General features: G+C 36.9%; 1 protein-coding gene across 1 annotated transcript in view; it reads left to right on the top strand.

The window, feature by feature from the left end:
* Positions 1-17,670, top strand: part of OTOG (otogelin) — a 106,214-nt gene that overhangs the window by 18,067 nt on the left and 70,477 nt on the right. The window contains exons 11-18 of the mRNA XM_009892017.1: positions 711-757; positions 1,629-1,774; positions 8,064-8,196; positions 9,202-9,379; positions 11,207-11,331; positions 12,810-13,022; positions 14,481-14,646; positions 15,193-15,267. Coding sequence (XP_009890319.1) covers positions 711-757; positions 1,629-1,774; positions 8,064-8,196; positions 9,202-9,379; positions 11,207-11,331; positions 12,810-13,022; positions 14,481-14,646; positions 15,193-15,267 — 1,083 coding nt within the window. The remainder of the gene's footprint in view (positions 1-710; positions 758-1,628; positions 1,775-8,063; positions 8,197-9,201; positions 9,380-11,206; positions 11,332-12,809; positions 13,023-14,480; positions 14,647-15,192; positions 15,268-17,670) is intronic.

Genomic DNA, 17,670 nt, shown 5'->3' with positions numbered 1-17,670 from the left:
GGTGAGTGAGTGGCTGCGTGGTTCTAGTTGCTGTCTGGGGTTAAACCATGACAGACAGATATTGCAGAGAATACTGTAATGTCTAGTACGCTTTTCACCCTGAACTCTGCCTCAAAGGAATCTTTCCTAAAAGGAATCTAGAATTCAAAATCTTAACAGGAGAATTACTTTGACTTTACTTTGTCTCCTGTTTGTGTTTTCTCAGTCAGGCACAAAGAGCCTAATGTCATTATAATACAAATCTGCTTTTTTTTTTAGAATTTTTAAGTTATTTTTATATATTCAAAAGAAAAGTTTGTAGGGAGAGATAATGCCTTTTATTGGATCAACTTAACTGAAGAAAACAGATGAGCTTGCAGATGTGCAACTTCTTTTTTCACAACAGTTCTGGTTTTTTAAGTAGTAAGATTCTAATTGCTTGTGTTGAGTCTTCTCAATTTTAATCATCCTTAACTTCTATAATGGTTATCAAGGACCTAAAAAGAAAGAAAAATGTTACTGGATGTATGGATGAAATTTCACCTGATCATATCATGACAAGCTCTTGCCACAGCTTCCAGTCATTCTAATCACTGTGGTAGCCCTGTTGTATCCTTTTTTGAGACTCAAGACACTTCATGCTCATTTCATAGAAAAAGAATCTAGGAAGAACAATTGAGGGACAGCCATGTATACTTCACCAAAAAAAGTATTAAACTCTTTTATTTCAGCACTTGCATTGGAGGAAAGTGGATTTGTACGAATCTTACATGTCCAGGTATGTGAAAGTCTTGAATACTTAACTATTCAATAATTGAAATTTAACTTGGGGTAAAATATTACTGTTAGATCTTAATGTGATACTTCACTATATATTTTGTATTTTTATTTCTAGCTACATATAAAAGCATCTACACACAGGGTAGATTAAGTATTAAAATGGTCTGAATAGCAGGCCTTCTGCCTTTCAGTTTAGCTCAGTAATGTGTCTCCCTATACATCACCGTAATGTGTCTGGTAGATGGCACTACTTAGTCATTCTTGTCATTCAACTAAAGCTTCCTCTATAGTCTTCACTTGACAAACTTATGGCAATATTACCTTTTTTACTTGCCACAATATTGCTGGCTAGTGATACAGTTTGTAGGTATTGTACAAATATCAGTTAATTATGTTCACATGCCTGTGGATGAGGGCTGTTAATTCACAGATAAGCAGCTGAACTACAGAGATTAAGGTCAAAAGGATTTTACATGTTAAAGGTGCCCATGGCCTCATGGTTCTTATATCTGCCAATAGATTCAAGCAGGGGTTTCAGAGTTATCACTTAACTGTGGGAGTGCTTAATGTTTCTGCAAATTAGTTTTTTAGAGCCACAAATCAAATACCCAGAATGTAAGGATCACACATTATTGCTTCCTTCTGGGGGAAGAATTGTTTAGGTATCGTGGTCTGACATCAGGTAGGAACTCCATCACAAAAGCAAGGATAAGGTTCAGTTCCTAACCGTATTCCTAATACCTGGTTATGCTATGAATACAATTTTATGAATTAGTGTGTATTGGAGTACATGAACTCTGCAGCAGTAATAACTGTTGAGAGTACACTGTCTTTTCTCCATACTTAAATACATTATTTATGTCTGTCAGCTGAATGCTCAGTTTCAGGAGACATTCATTTCATGACTTTTGATGGGCGCAAATACACTTTCCAAGCTACGTGCCAATATATTCTAGCAAAAAGCCGTACATCTGGAATGTTTACCATATCCTTGCAAAATGCTCCTTGTGGACAGGTAAGGCTTAGAACCTTCTTGTAATGTTTATATCCTGAAGGGTTTGTTAATCGAGGGGGGAAGTATTAAAAAAAAAAAATATCCACCTGCAATTGAATATATTAAAATTAATCAGTAACAACAATTTTCAATAATGATATAGTTGAACAGTGTTCAGGGGAAGTCTGTACGTAATTTCTCGTTTGCTTGCAATAAATAGGTGTTTACTGGGGTCATTCAGTAGTATATGGTGGTTCATGCAGAAAACAGAATGATGACTTATTTTCTTGAGTTTTCTGAGTATGTCTTTCTGGATTTGCAGTCAGCACAAAATAAGCTTACTGCTTCTAACTGCTTGAAGGAAGGCTGACTTTTTTGTGCCTTGAATATAGGTTTGTCTTTCAGCTTTGTTCTTGCAGCTTGAAATTCACTTTTACTTATATTGAAACAAAAAGCTTTTGGATAGCTTTTGGGGTGGCACTCTTGAATTTGGGTATATGTACGCAACTGTTAAGTTGGTATCCTGTACAATTGTTATGGTGCATATATATAGCTGATATGAAGAATGCTCCTACTTTGTATTTGAAGGTTTCTGATACTGTACACAGAAGTTGCCAAATATTTAATTTGCTTTATGTCCAAGACCCATTCTCTTTCTGTTGTTGTGTATGTGTTTCTGAGCAGGTATTATGTTGTACATGTGAGGTATGGAACAGTGGTAAGATTTTTCACTACAACATTTCATTCTTATTACAGTCTAGATAGGTCTTGTAATTTTGAGGAAGTTAAAGCAAGTTAGAATAGATCTTAAACATACATAGGTGGTGTAAGAAGTGTAGTTGACTGAGTTGAGCTGTTTTCTGGAGTCAGGCTTTTCTTACTGACTGAGTTTTACATATGCAGCTAAGGGCAGAATTTAGCCCACATTTGCATTAGGGTCATAATGCTACTGTGGTTGCCTGCTTACTAAGTTGCTGGACTTGCTGTGGGAGGAAGATGTTAAACTTTGTATCTTGACTAGATTTATGTTCTGTCTCCAGTGGTTTTGTGTAACGATTTTTACCTAGGAGCAACTGTATGGGTATTTGAAGTGCGTATAGCCTTAAATATAACTTTTTGCTGTATTTCTAGACCATCTACTATGTTAGGCCCATTTTAGTTTTTAGCATGATAACTTCCCTATTGTTGCAGCTACATACTTTGCATAAAATCAGATTTAGCACCTTTTTTACTTTTGTGGAGGTAACTGCTTACACTTCATTATAGTAGTTTTATGTTCTAAATAAATGTATGATTCTAAGTCCTCTTACACTAATGATTGCATTCATTTTTCTCTGCAGCTTGTATTTTTTGTGCACTTGAGATATATGACTGTTTTTCTTTCCAAGGATAAGTTTCCATGCCACAGTTTCTAAAGGCATATTTCAGTAAAGTCTTTTTGTTCTCATGCACTAAAACCTACCTCTCTGTATGACAGAGAAGACCTTTAAGCAAAAGGAAGTCATATTAAAATGGCATCGACAGTTTTATTATAAGAGAAATTATTTATCTGTAATCCAGGTAAGAGGTGGGAGACTGAATCCCCTTCTCATCTTGGTGATAAAAGTTGAGAGGTAAGAAAAATAGCTTAACTGGGTAGAGACCAAATATGTTTTCCAACTGGATGATCTGCAAGTTAATGTCCCACTATCTCTTTTATGGTTCCTAGTAGAAGCCTATCAGAACATCAGGTGAGGTATGTGATGGGGTGTAGAAGTTACTAGTGTTGAAAAAGTGGATTCCGGTGTTGTGAATATGACTGCTTTATTATGCTCTAATAGCCTCTAGCTCTTTGAGGTAGAAGAGTTACAGTGAGGGCTGTGAAATGAGATCTTGGTGAGGACATGCATGTTAAAAAACCTTCTAGGCTTTAACCTCTGTGTGCATTGTTCTCTGGGTTAGAATCTGGTAATCCTGCTGGCATTTCTTGTTTATGGGAGGACTGAGATTGTTTCAAGATACAATATAGCTGATCATTGATACAATTCCTCACTTCAAGTGCATATTTGACTTAGCTTATTTCAATTTTAATGAGTTTAGCTGGCTTAATTCTGTGCTAACCTTGGGATACTGGTAAGTCAGTACTATCTAGGGGAAAAAAAAGCTGTGGAACAAAGCATAAACATAGGCATTCAACATAGGGATAAATCCATTCATTCAGTATGATATTCTCAGAACTTCGCAGAGTCCAAGCAGCTTGAGAAAGGTTGTTGTATATTGAAGCGGTGTCCTGTACTATATGGTTGAAGATAAGCAAAGGGGATCCCCAAAGAAACACTCCCAAGTGACTTTTTAATCAAATGACAGTTGAAGCATGATTAACTACTTGCAGAAGCCCACAGTGAGATACCTTATAGCCTGACCTGTTGAAAAGCCCATGAACAGACTACAGAGGTCATGGGTAAATACCTGGTATTGTAACATGCAGGCTGTATACTGTAGGTCTCGTTCCCTTTTGTGTTACAGAACACTTATCTCTGCAAAACAGACAGAAATGCACCTTTCAGTTTAGTTGTGATACTTTCGTTGGGGAAGGCGATAATCAAATTAATTGGCTTTCTGCAGCGCTCATGACTGCAAAGAGCCTTGCAGTAATTCTTGTTTCTTCACCCTGACTTAGGGACTTTGCTTAATGTGTCTCTGTTTAGTGGTTTGTAGGTGAAAAAAAAAGATTCTCTTGACTTCTACTACATATTAGGCTTTATCCTTCACCTAGCCTTTAACAAAGCTAGTCTGATTTGTCCCTAATAGGTATAGACTTTTACAGAGATTTAAGTGAAGCATTCTGGACATTAACAGCCAGGTAGCTGAACAGAAGCTTATGTGGTGAGTTGCTAATTTAATTATCAATGTACTAGTGGTGAGAAAGTAGTGAGAACAGTTTGTGTACTATAATCAAAGAATGTGGGGCTTCAGTGCAGCTATTCAAGTGTCTATCAACTAGCTGGTACCACTTGGCAGAAGAGCTGCTTTACAGTTCCCTAGGCACCATCCATTATCTTTTTCCCATTTATAAAAATTAATGAATTGAAATGGGAAGCTAAAAGATTTGTAGTGCAGAATCTCATATTTCTCGATGGTTTGAGATTTTATGTGCTTTTTTTTAAAAAAACAACAACTTATCAGTCCCATCTCATTCAAGCAGATTAAAAATGTAGAAAGAAAATACCTGGGGAGATTTTAGCTCTCTGAATCACAAAGAATCCAGTCATCTAGAGCCTCAGAGTTGGTGACATAAACAGTCATCAAGCAACAAGTTATTTCAAAACGATGTGAAATTTTGTTTAAGCGCTTTTTGGAAGGAGAATCAGTCAGGTGATCAGCACAGCTTAACCTTATCTGAGTTTCAGGTGACAATCTCACTGTCTTTGTAGTTTGTATGCTGAGAAGGTCTTCTGAATGTAGATTTTTTTTTTTAAGTGTTTAGTGAGAGAAATGGCCATTCCTGTAAAAACACCTGCTGAAAGTTGACAGGGGCTGTGAAAGAGAGTTCATTGGAACAGAGAATAATTGTCAGGCAGAATTTCTCCTTTAGTGCAGCATTCAGGATTAATAAAGCTTTTGTCAATATTGTGTAGTAATGTATATACTGTAGAGGGTTGTTCTCTTGGCTCTGGTCTGATACGTGTACTGGCTGGGGGTTTTTTATTTTCATCTTCTTAAAAGTTTGACAGAACTGTCAATTTATAACCACTGTTGCTGAATGATATAGATGGAAACCTACTTACTTACTAAGGAGGCAAGACAACAAGATAAGCTACAAAAGCATGGCCTTGCAATGAACATATCTGTCTTTGCTATCTGTCCAGGAGAGCTGGTTGGGCTGATGGAATATCTCCAGTCATTCTTATAATTTGCTATTTTTAAATTTCATTTTGTCACTTCAACTGTTGGTGAAAGATCACTGTTGTGCTGTTATTTAGAGACCAGGAAATTCTGAATGTAGTTTTTAAGCTTTACACACCACTGTGTGTACTTGTATGCCCGTGGTACTTGAAGGACTGGGAGATGACATGCTCTGTGCTAGTTCAGCATTTGCCAAAACCACATGGTAGTGTCTAAAGATCCTTGCAGCTCCAGTAGTTGGTTTTCAATGAGTAAGGCAACACTTGCTGTGTATTAGGTAAGTTCCAGTGGAAGTCAGTGAGAGTTGGACAAAAGTGTAGATCTTTGAACTGAACATCCTAATCTGTTTGCACTGCAAATGGTCTATTCACAGTACAATTTTGCTGTTAGTGCAACTGCCCAAAGGTTAGGGATATTTTAACTAAATCTTGTTCAGTGCTGAAAGAGGCACTGATGACGTTTAACATTTTACTATTTTGTTATCATTTATGCCTTCACTGTAGGCAGTGGGACTGAAAAGTGCATCCTCCTGCACCACTGCTGGGCATTTCTGGACTGCAGCTCAGGGCCAGAGCCAATCAGTGAGAAACTTCCTGCAGTGAGACCTAGGCTGCTTTTTGACCAAGTGATTTCAGACACGTCTGTGTATGTTTTGGTATATAAGATATTGAAGATGCATAATCAAGATGAGAGTAAGATAAGAAAAAAAGCAATGAGCAAAGTGACCGGATTCAATTTTTGTCATTGTTCTTGAATACCTTTTAAATGGTTACAAGGCCTTGCAGTGAAGAAGGCTGAGCAGAATAACAGCGGTTGTGTGCTTTCCCCTTTCTTCTGTAGATAGCAGGGAATAGACAGTCTTTTAACTTTATCCCGACACACTTAGCCAATGTAAATGTCTTGAAGGCTGTAGTAAAGAGATTTGAGTATAGCAGGAGTGGCAGAACCTTAGTTCCTTCCTAAAGTGTAGAGACAAAGTAGAAGGTGGATTGTGATTCTGATGTCTTTCAGCATGTAGCAAGGTGAATTACAGAATGCTGACATAGTAAAGTTCAAGTTGTCTCTCAATCCACCTCGGTGCCTGATTCTCTGTGATAGAATATTTTTCTCTTTTAAAAATTAGGCAGTGATCAAATTTTTTTTTTAGAAAAAAAAAATGGTAATCATCTATGATTAGTAAGTGTGCTTCAATAAGCATTCTTTCCCTGTTATTATGATATACTGAAAACAATAAATATTCAATAGCCCTCAGACTTGTGCTGCTTTCCACCTGTGTGGTATGGTGTCTAGTTGAAGATCACTACAGTAACATAAAACATGCAGGAATATTAAGTAGTTCGGGACTTCAATCAAGTACCAACCAGTTTCAGGACTTGCTTGAATGGAAGAGTCCAGCCTAACTAACATAGAACAAGGGTACTATAGTCTACTTCTGTTTTGATGAAAGTGGTTAACTTGAATTAAATTCTTGATCTTTAAGCTGTTGTGAAATTTTCTTGTGTAGGCTATGTAGCTTCTTCATGATGTGAAACTTCAACATGTGAGTGTCAATATTTGGCTTTTTGGGATTTCAGTTCATTAGCTGCTTTTGGTAATGTTGACAATTAAGGGCCACTGAAAAGGGTAGGTGTTGGTAATGTAGACGAGGTTGATCTAGGATTTTTAGGGCGTATGTTTCATCCATACTGAAATGCAGTATTCCTTTCCATGTTTTTTCTATATGACTTTTGACTTAGAAAACTGAAATGGAAATAAGAATAAGTAATGGTGGTAACAATAAGCAAGTCAGGCCAGTTGGATGTTGTGATATTGTATGCTGTCACGATGCTGCCTGCCTTTCATCAATGTTCCTCCAGGGAGCTTTTAAATGCACTCCATGACTCTCAGAAATAATGAACTTAGGTGCTGTTTTAAATAATGATTCACAAGGTGTTTCTGTCTTTCATTATTGTTCGTCTTTAAAAGAATTTGATATCTTAAATATGCTTTAAAACAACATGTGTATAGCAGAACACTTCAAAGTACAAATTTGGATTTCTGTGCAGTGCTATGTGGATAATGCAGCCTTGTTTGCGAGCATTAACTCGGCCTCAGTGGGTCTTTAATCAGGGAGGTCTCATGAATTGCAGGTGTCTTTGTACTAAGCTATGTAAGAATTGTTCAAGTTTCTCTTTCCAAATCCTACTTTTAAGCTGTATTTGCATAACAAGTTAGCATTATATTTAAACATACATGTGAAATCATTCAAAATAGTAAGCTTTCTTAGTGTAAAGCTGTGTGGTTTACAAGTGCACTCTGCTAAGAAGCGAGATGCAACTGAAATTTTTCAATTCCCCACTAATTATAGCTTTACTTGCACTCTTATTTAACATTCATCCTACTTAAGTATTTTTTAAAAAAATAATTGTTTTGCTTTTACTTGTAGAACCAGGATGGATCATGTGTCCAATCAATCACCCTTATTCTTAAGCAGGACCCCAAGAGGCAAGTGACTCTGACTCATTCAGGAGATGTTTTGGTATATGACCAATACAAAATTAACCTGCCTTATGCAGATGGTAAGGAATAATGTATAAGTATATAACTCATATCGAGCACTAAAGCAGTATTTTAATGGTATATGTGTATGTTGTGGTACTGTCAATATTGCTAACAAACTGAAGTTTAGTGGTATGTTGTTAATATCAACTTTTTATTTTTTATTAAATGTTCCACAAATCAACTGCTGATGTACTTTTTACAGTAATGGTAGGAGTTGTACAGTGCCTGTATTGGGCTAGTGTCTCTTATGTGTTAAGATTGTGTGTTCTGTCTCTAAGAAGTCTAAATGCCATCTCTCACAAGGTTGTTTAGCTCTTTTCTGAGGGGAAATTATTTTATCTGATTCTTGAACTGAATAATTTCTCTTCCCTTTTTTGTAAGCAACTCGAGTAAATATAAGTGGAAGGAGCCCTTTTTCCCCTTACAGATAAGCTACAGGTTTTCAGACAAAAAATGTCTTTTGTTTCTCTTACTTTTTGCCTCAATGAGTTTTTTAAATTTCTTCCTCTGGAAGATATTACCAAGTATTCTACATGTGAATATGACTGTGTTCTGTGAGATTCAATGTTAGCTTTAATGAGTGCTTTATATGCAAATCATGAGTACATTTGATATCTGTGAGGCCTCAGCGCTCTGGGAATTTCTCAAAAAAGGCTTTAATACAGGGAGCACATTGTGGGTGTAAGGATTAGTTTGTCTAAAATAAATGGTCTGCAATGTTTGTATCTTTAAACTGATTTGCTTTTAGTTAACCTTTATGAATATTCCAGTGAACTTTGGATGTGTTTTTAAAAAGTGTGGTGACTGTCATAAGTTTCTGGTGTTCTTTAAAGTCTGACTTAGTGTAAACTTTCATGAGAAATCAATGATTGGGGGGGAAAATAGGGTCTTAATAGGAGAAAATGTAACTTACATAAATAGGTTATAAAACAAAACCAGTGAAATGACCAGAAACAAAACACAAATTATAAGCAGGAGCAGGTTTTCTTTGTCTTTCAACAATCTCTGTTTTTACTCACCAGAATTATTTGAAATACGGAAACTATCCTCTGTATTTCTTCAAGTAAAGACACACATTGGATTACAGATACTGTACGACAGAGGAGGACTGAGGCTTTACCTTCAAGTGGATGGACGGTGGAAAGATGACACTGTGGGACTTTGTGGAACCTTCAATGGAAATACAGAGGATGATTTTTTGTATGAATAGCTGCAAGATTTCTATTTGCCAGTATATGAATATCTACAGTTAGAGTGATAAATCAAGTGTGTACTGAAGCTGAATGGATAGATACCAAGAATAATTTATTTAGGGGTTTTATTATTCTCATTTGGAGTTAATGATGTAGCAAACTAAAACCCACTGTGTATCTAACAGAAAATCTGTAACTTCAGCTATAGGGTATCAAGCCAGGTTTTGGGTAAAATATTTTAATATAAAAATACAGTGAAATACATGAGTCATAAGTGCTAGTTTATCTGAAAAGTTGTATCCAAAACATGGAGTGGCCTATATAAGGTACTTTCAGCCTCCCTGCGAGCCTTTTTCTCTCTTTCCAGCTCCTATTTTCTGCTGCAAGTGCTAGTCTGTGCTCTCTGACAGAGCCTCATTGTTCAGTGCCTGCAGGCCAGCAACAAGAATTGGCCGTTGCCTGAGCTTCACTTTGTGATGCAGTGAAACGTGGTCAAAGCTGCCTGAGCACCACAGTCAAGATTGCTGTTTGTCCAACTTCTTTGCAGCATATTTCCTACAGATACTAAAGAACAAATTGGCTTCCAGAGGATTGAGCAGCCTAAAGGAAGTGAGAGATGGAGAACATGAGTTTAGGGTATCATAGAATATTTTTGACCAAGGAAAAAAGAGTAGAACTTATTTCTCTCAAAACAGTTGGAATTTTAAAAACCAAAACTAATAGAAAAATGGAAAAATTTTTAATAATAATTCCCATTAAACACACACAAATATTCTAATGGATTTTTGAACAATTTCTATCTCAAAGACTAAAAAATATTATCAGAATATTGTTTATAATGAGACTAGGAAATATATAAGCAGGATATCAATGAAAAGAGACTATTTATGTAAAACTACTTAAAATACTTCCTTGTTTGAAGTAAGTAAATGTAGTATATTTTTGATTACAGTCTTTGTTCTTGTTTTCAAATAAGTGAGAAGATGTTCAATATTTGTGGAAAGAGCCCTTAAACTACAGGAACTTAGGAACTGTGTCGAGACAGGACACAAACCATAATGTGCAAGCATCTTGACATGTATACATAACACCTGATCCACACCAGATTTGAGAGACTTGCCCTAGACAGTGCTATCTTTTGCAATGCTTCCACTCCCAGCTACTCTACCAGAAGCAATACTACTAGTTGTATGCCTAATGCGATCTTTTCCCTGGAGTGTAACATCCATATTTAAATGCATGGTTTCAACCATTCTCCCTATACAATATTAATGTGCCTTGGTTATTTTGATCAAAGTCTTTCTATCTTTCATTTCAGCTTCTGCTACCCCTCTGCTTACCTGGGCCTCATTGATATTTATTCAATTGCTTTTGCAGTTGGACTCTTGGATTTCTGTTCCTTCTTTCTTGCAGAGAATATAAAGCCTGGGAAGTCAGCTACCCAGGAACACACAGGAAATTATAGGTAGAGGAGAGATAAAAATGAACCAGATATCTCAGAGAATGCACAAGTATGAATAAGAGTGCAGACTTTCAGGACAGGGACGCTCCCTCCTTCTCTTGTGAAAAAGGAACTTGGTCTGTTTTGATCTGTCTTTCCTTACAAGGTACCTAATAGCTCTAGAGCGCATCTTCTCTTTCATTTCTGGGCCTTTGCCTGGAAGGGAAGAGAAGAGTCCTGAAACTTAAGCTGACAGTGCTTTATGGGAGAGTGCATGAGAATATGAAACAGTGGATGGGGAGCTTGAATCAGCTCTGCTGAAGGGATTGGTAGAACTGAGACCGTTCTGCATATTCGCTGTATCTGTTGTGACTGACTTCTGTTTTGTAAAAGGTCTCCAGTTGGAGTAACAGAAAGCACTCCAGAGCTGTTTGGAAACACATGGAAAACTTCATCCGCATGCGTTCTTGTGCATGATAGTTCGCAAATGGACCCATGTGATATTCATCTGCAGGCAGGTGGGCAGTGAAGGTCAATTGTTATTGAAAAATACATTTCTACTGCTTATCTGTGCCTGTTTTTCCCAGTTGGATCAGGTAAAGCAATAACCAGTCCTACCCACTGGTAAAACTAATACAGGTAGCATTTGTTGAGTTCAATTCCCTAACAAATCATGTAGCATCTTGTTTAAGTGTTTTGTGATACTTGCAGAGGCACTTGAAAATACCCCCTTTTTATTCCTGGTTGGCAGTTATATAATGTGTTAAGTTAGACATGCATTAAATGTTGGTAGTGTGTTTCGTATTGGTGATGCTGCTAGTGAAGATGGAGGCTCAGAAGTGTTGCGGTATTCATTGTTGAAAATAGTGAAAAAATGAAGCATTTTAGTTGTCTGCTATGGTGGAGAAAGGTACTTATGCACTGCCAGACTTTAGATTCAGCTGACAGGATCCAGTTGGGGACATGATAGTGGGTGATGCCGTGAGGACCAAAGATGGTCACGAAGACATCCTTTAATAATGATGAACTTTGTAGATCGTTAGGTATATCCATTTCAGTTCCTACCACTTCCTGTCTTGGACTCTATACACCTTTAGGCCTAAGCCAAGACGAGGCCAGATACAGAGGTAAAATGTTGATGAAGGTTTTGCCTGTAACTTCATCGGTGCTAGGAAATCATTAAGTCTCCTGTTATGACGTCATTCTGTCTTTTGAGTACTTATATGATGTGCAGCACTAAGAAGCTTCATTCTTGGTAATGGGTTTGGACACAAATGTAGAAAAAAGTGGCCTGTACAGGAAGTCACAAATTCTGGAAAAGGAACTTTGAAGTCCTAGTTTATACCTTTGTCTTATTTTATGGGAAATGCAAATTTTTCTCTCTCTATGTATGCTAATGTAGCTTGTTATTTTTTTGACCACTGTTGCACAATTTAGTGCATTTAGAATTAAGATACTCAAATGAGTGCTGTGTTTGAAGCTTCTTATGTAGCTGTTTGATACTGCTCTTGTTCTCCTGTGCGATAGTGCTACCCCAAGCTAGCAGTTCTATGTGTGGTTGCAGCCTTATACAACTGAAACAATGGGTAACAGATTATTCTTTAAAATGCTGACCTAATGAAGTAGTTACTGGGAATAACTTAAACTGAAGGGGTATTTAATCCTGTGTGTTTATGGAAGGCACTGGATAGTGTGTAGCATCTGTTGGCTAACACACATTGATGAATCAGTTTAAAGTTAGGAGACTCTATGTAGGCACTGTTTGTGTATTGTAAAGTTTTCCAAATACCTTAAAATCATTCCCAGAACAAGCTCAAAACTGTGAGCAGCTAATTTCTTTTCTGTCCTGCCATATAGTTGTATAGATATCAAAGATAAAGGTATGTATGGCAATAGTACATAACCATGATGAGTTGTGTTGTATAGAAGACACTTTTTATTCCAAGTCTTTTCAAACTCCCTCACTGAAACAGTGTTTAATCTGTTATTTGTGTAGCCTCTTATGCAGCAGAAGCTTGTAGCATCCTTACGAAAGAACTTTTTGCTCCATGCTACCCCTATTTGAGTCCTGTTCCCTATTTTGAGCAGTGCAGAAGAGACACTTGCAAATGTGGACAGATTTGTTTTTGCTCTGCTCTGGCCCATTATGCTCATCATTGCCGAAGATTTGGAGTTATAATAGATTTCAGAGGAGGTGTCCCAGACTGTGGTGAGTTGCCTTTCAATTCTAGTCTTACATAGTTATTGTTTGAGGACTTTAGAACAATTGGAAATTAAAATTAATACATCTTTTAAATGAGAAGAGCATTAATTCTAGCATGATCTTTTGTGTACAGGACAAGGTTCTCTTTTTTGTCAAGACAGAATTAGTACTAGTGTTTTTTAGAGGTTTGTTCCTTTATACTTGGCTTTCTTTAGTTCTTTTGACTTAAGAAACAATGCAAAGATATTTTTTAAGTAGTTGGAGGGCTTCAAATGTGTACAGAATTAAAAAATACATTTTATCTCTTATCGTAGGAGGCATTGCATGTCTCCTACCCATGTTGATATTATTCATGAGGTGTGTAAACAGATTTGTTCTTTTCATTGTAGATGCTAGATTTATTTAATTGTTTAAATGAATGAGATGACAAAGAGTGATCTCTGTTAGCTTTTTCTCTTAATGTCACTGACACTGAAATAGAGAGTGCTGAAACACAGGTAGAAAATTGGTATTGTTGATATTTAATTTAAAATGAATGGAAGAATATAGATATTGTAGAGACTAGTCGAAGGTGACCTCTGTTATCTGCTCTATAAAGCCTCACAAGTAGAGGAGTGGGATAATATTAAATTCTTTAGTTTGTACAAACTTTTAGTGATGCAAGAGATGTTAAGACATTTAGTGCCCTCATGTACAATTTTTAAAATGATTGGATTGCAAACCCTGTAAAACAACCCTAAACTGATACCCCTGGTGTTTCAGTAGGTTTTGCTCCATAAACAAGGCTGATAGCCTTTTTCTAAGGAACACTCAATTTAATATCTGGTAATTTTTCACCACATTATGTGATTATCCATGTTGTAATGCATGATAGAGGTGTTTGGAAAGTTTGTCTAGCTTAAACGTCTCAAGCTGGGGTATCTGGATGTATATCTAAAAAGACTGGCTTGCTTGCAGTCATGGCATGATGGTTGCCTCCGCTATGACTGAATCATTCAAACCATTTAATTTTATTTTACTTTTCTAGAAGCAAGCATGACTTTTTAAATGTATTCTAATAAAACTATGCTTGTAGGGTTTAAAATATTTATATATATATAAAAGGAAACTTAAGGTGGCATTGTGCAACATCTGCAAAGTACATACATTTTATTTATTGCTTTCAATGTATTCTTTAAGATGCTGTGCATTTCCTGAAGCCCATGCACAAAAGCCAAACACTTTTAGAGTAAGAGGGGGGGGAAAAGCTTCAACTGTTTGGTTTCCCCAGTGTAAATCTGGATTAACTGCACAGACTTCATTGTACTTGTTATTACTGTGGATTTACATCTGTGTAGTTTACACAGCGTAGTGCCAAGATAGCAATTTTAGTGGAATTTAATGTGATTGGGAATGAAAGAAAACTGTTGGGAGGTTCTTGAGTCTCTTGCACTGTAATGTGAGAGATTTGTTTCATTTGGACAGCTCTTTCATGTGAAGATACAAAGGAGTACAGTACTTGTGTATCTACCTGTGGCAGGACCTGCCAAGCACTGTCTGTGCCAGAGACATGCAGCAGTGATTGTGTTGAAGGCTGTGCTTGTCCCTCTGGAATGTATTTGAATTCCAAGACTGAACGATGTGTGCAGAGGTAGGTAAAAGTTGCAACTCTGATATTACACTCACTGTTTTAGACCACTGGATTTGTAAGTCAGAGTGAAAAGCTAATAAACATGTAGCATTGTAGATATTGTGCGTCTATAAACTTGGCAGGATCTTAGAATTACACAGAACCTGTATATTGATCAAAAATAGCTCTTGTATAGAACTGATGCTCATCTAACATCACTAAAGCTAGTCGTTACATATTGTCTGGGGTTTTTTTTTGGCATAGAAGAGATACAAAAGGTGTCCATTGTTGTGCAGAGGTTCTGCTTGTTACTTATTTTGTTTGGAATACACTGGAGCTATATGGCAGTATGGAGATAAATTTCTTCTATTTTAAAAAAACCCCAAAAACAAAAAAAACCCAAAAGCCTCACAAACAACAAACCACAAACCCCCTATGCAATGAATCAAAATACCTCACACAAACCAACAAAGCAATCAATTGTACTTCGAACAGCATTTAAGTCAATGGGAATTTTTGCATCCTTCAATATGAGTTAATCAGTTACATGTTTTTCCTCTACTCCAGAAATGAATGCCCATGTTACTTTCAAGGAATTGACTATCCCCCTGGAGAAAATGTTATAACATCTGTGGGCAAATGGTAAGATACAACACTGTTTTTTCACTTGACTAAATGGTGTCTCGTTAAGAGCTCTGTCAAATCATTCTGGCTAGTCTGTTGGTGTTTTGCTGGTTTTGGTTTGTTTTTTTTAATGAAACATATAGAATAAACTTTCATTGGCTTTCTATGCATGTTTGGATGGAGCTTCTTTAAAACTTGGGTTTCCAGGCTGCTGTGCTTATAATCCAATATACTGAAGTGCAAAGTAGAGAGAAAAGCCACTATAATTTTGTTGATCCGTACTAATGTGGAGAGCTCCAGAAAACTCCAGACACTTCCTGACTGTCCATTCATGTCTGTTCAGCGCTAGACCTTCATTGCTATTCTCCTTTCCTATACCAGATTGTAAATCCATTTATGAAGAATTAAGAATTAGTCTTCCACTAGTACAGAATCAGTGTAAAGCCACATTGCTCTTTTATCAACTAAGAAACAACACAAATAACTGTTAGCTCCAGCCAAAGGTAAATAACCATCTGTTATTGTTCCTTACCTTTAGCATTTGTTCTTTAAATAATGTGGACAAGAAGTTCTGTTAAAAAAAAAAAAAACCAACCAAAAAACCCCAATAAGCTTTGAGAATTCTTTTTCTCAAAGTAATGTTTGAGCTTTTACTTCACACTGCCTGTATCAGTTGTTACAGCTCTTAATTAAAAGCAGAACAGACCAAATTATGGCTGTGATAGATCAGTGTAATACTGTGGTTTGTTATAAAGGCTGTTTAAGAGATTAATATTGTCAAACACCTATTGCAATAGGGACACTTACTGAACACACACTCATTCTCACTCCTGTCAGCAGTTTAGTGTCCATAAATACTGTTCATTATAAATCTATATCTTAACTGTAAAGTTAGCTCTTCTCTACCTTAGGGCCGATTCCCTGGAGGGTACTCGGCAACCCATTCTGTGTATGGGGCTGTGCGAAGTCTGGGTGCACTGGTGCCTGTTGTCTTGAGTATTTTTGTTCACAGAGCATGTGCCAGACAGTACTGGCAGTCATTGGAAAGGGCTGCTTCTGGTAGATTGTTCGATTTGTTTCCTTTCATCCTTCTCCTCCTCAAAAGTCTAGCTTAGCTATTTATGGTAAGCATTATGCTGGCTGTATGGCTGAATGCACACTGACCACATAATCATCCACAAATGCATTTTTTTAGAAACAATTACAGGTGAAAACCACCTTTCTGTTGGTTTTAGTGGAGTTATTTGGGATCTGGCAGCTTATGTTTCATGTGAGTGTGTTAATTAAAATATATCTACTGGTTTACTACAACTAGTCTTTGAGATCAGAGAGTTGTATCTCTTATTAGTCATGCCTTTTGCTTGCTGTGTTTTAACAAGGCTGTATACAGATCTGTTGGACAGGCTTGCAAACATGGAGGTACAAACTGTCAGCTGCTCTGAAAATTAACCTTGCGCTAAGTAATACATTAGGAATCACATAGGACTAATATGTGCATGAACTAGAAAAAAATACACACAATGTATTGGGGTTTTTAATCTATCACTCTGTTTTTATTAGAAACAATTATGATCTTCACTATGTTCCCTCTATCCTTTTGCCTTCTCAATTACTTCCTCTTTGGAACTTCCACTTTCAAACTGGAATTTCTTCTCGTGTTTGTCTATAGAGTAGGCTTGCTGCTCTGTTTTCAGTCATTCTTTAAAATACTTTCATTGTGATACTGATGTTATGTCAGCATTTGTGTTGCTTCCCTATTGGTTCCCTTTGGTACTGCTTTGCCTGTTGGCTGAGTTATACTGTGAAGTCCTTGAGCACTTTTCCTGCGGTGCTTTGGGGTACACACAAATCTCCAAACATGGCAACAGCGTGTGTATCATGTTCAAATTAAGAATTTGATTCTGAATCTGCTGACTAGCAGTAGGTGTAGATGTCTTAGCTATTGCAAAAGAATAGGAGAATAGCACTGGAGTTCATGGGCTCAGGTTCTCTAGTGAAGAACAAGACTTGAAATTAAGCCAATGCTGCTATGTTTTTTCCCAACAATGAGTTGCCATCAGATCTGATAAAAGTACTGGACTATTTTGGCTGGAATTAGACAGGAGCAGACAGTGTTACATTGCTCAGTGCTTCCCTGCATTCAGGATCTTGTTAGGGTTGAGTTTAATGCAGCTTGCTTGTTTCTTTGCTGAACTCTCATGTTCCTGTCTGTGTAATATTTTGTATATGTGAATGGGTATACCTCCTACAAACTTTGACACACTAACTTAAAATTTTTGGTTTGAATCTTGATAAACAGAGTTGTTTGAATTTTTTTTAGCTTCTGGTGATGAACTGTAGGTCTAGTTGGTTCTGATAATAGTCACAGTAGGTTGCTATTCCAGGTTCCCATCATATTGCTCAACCAAAGTTAGTTTGAGA

Source organism: Charadrius vociferus, unplaced genomic scaffold, assembly GCF_000708025.1.
Source record: "Charadrius vociferus isolate BGI_N301 unplaced genomic scaffold, ASM70802v2 scaffold179, whole genome shotgun sequence".
Lineage (NCBI taxonomy): Eukaryota > Metazoa > Chordata > Aves > Charadriiformes > Charadriidae > Charadrius > Charadrius vociferus.
This window is presented reverse-complemented; position numbering and strand designations above follow the sequence as displayed.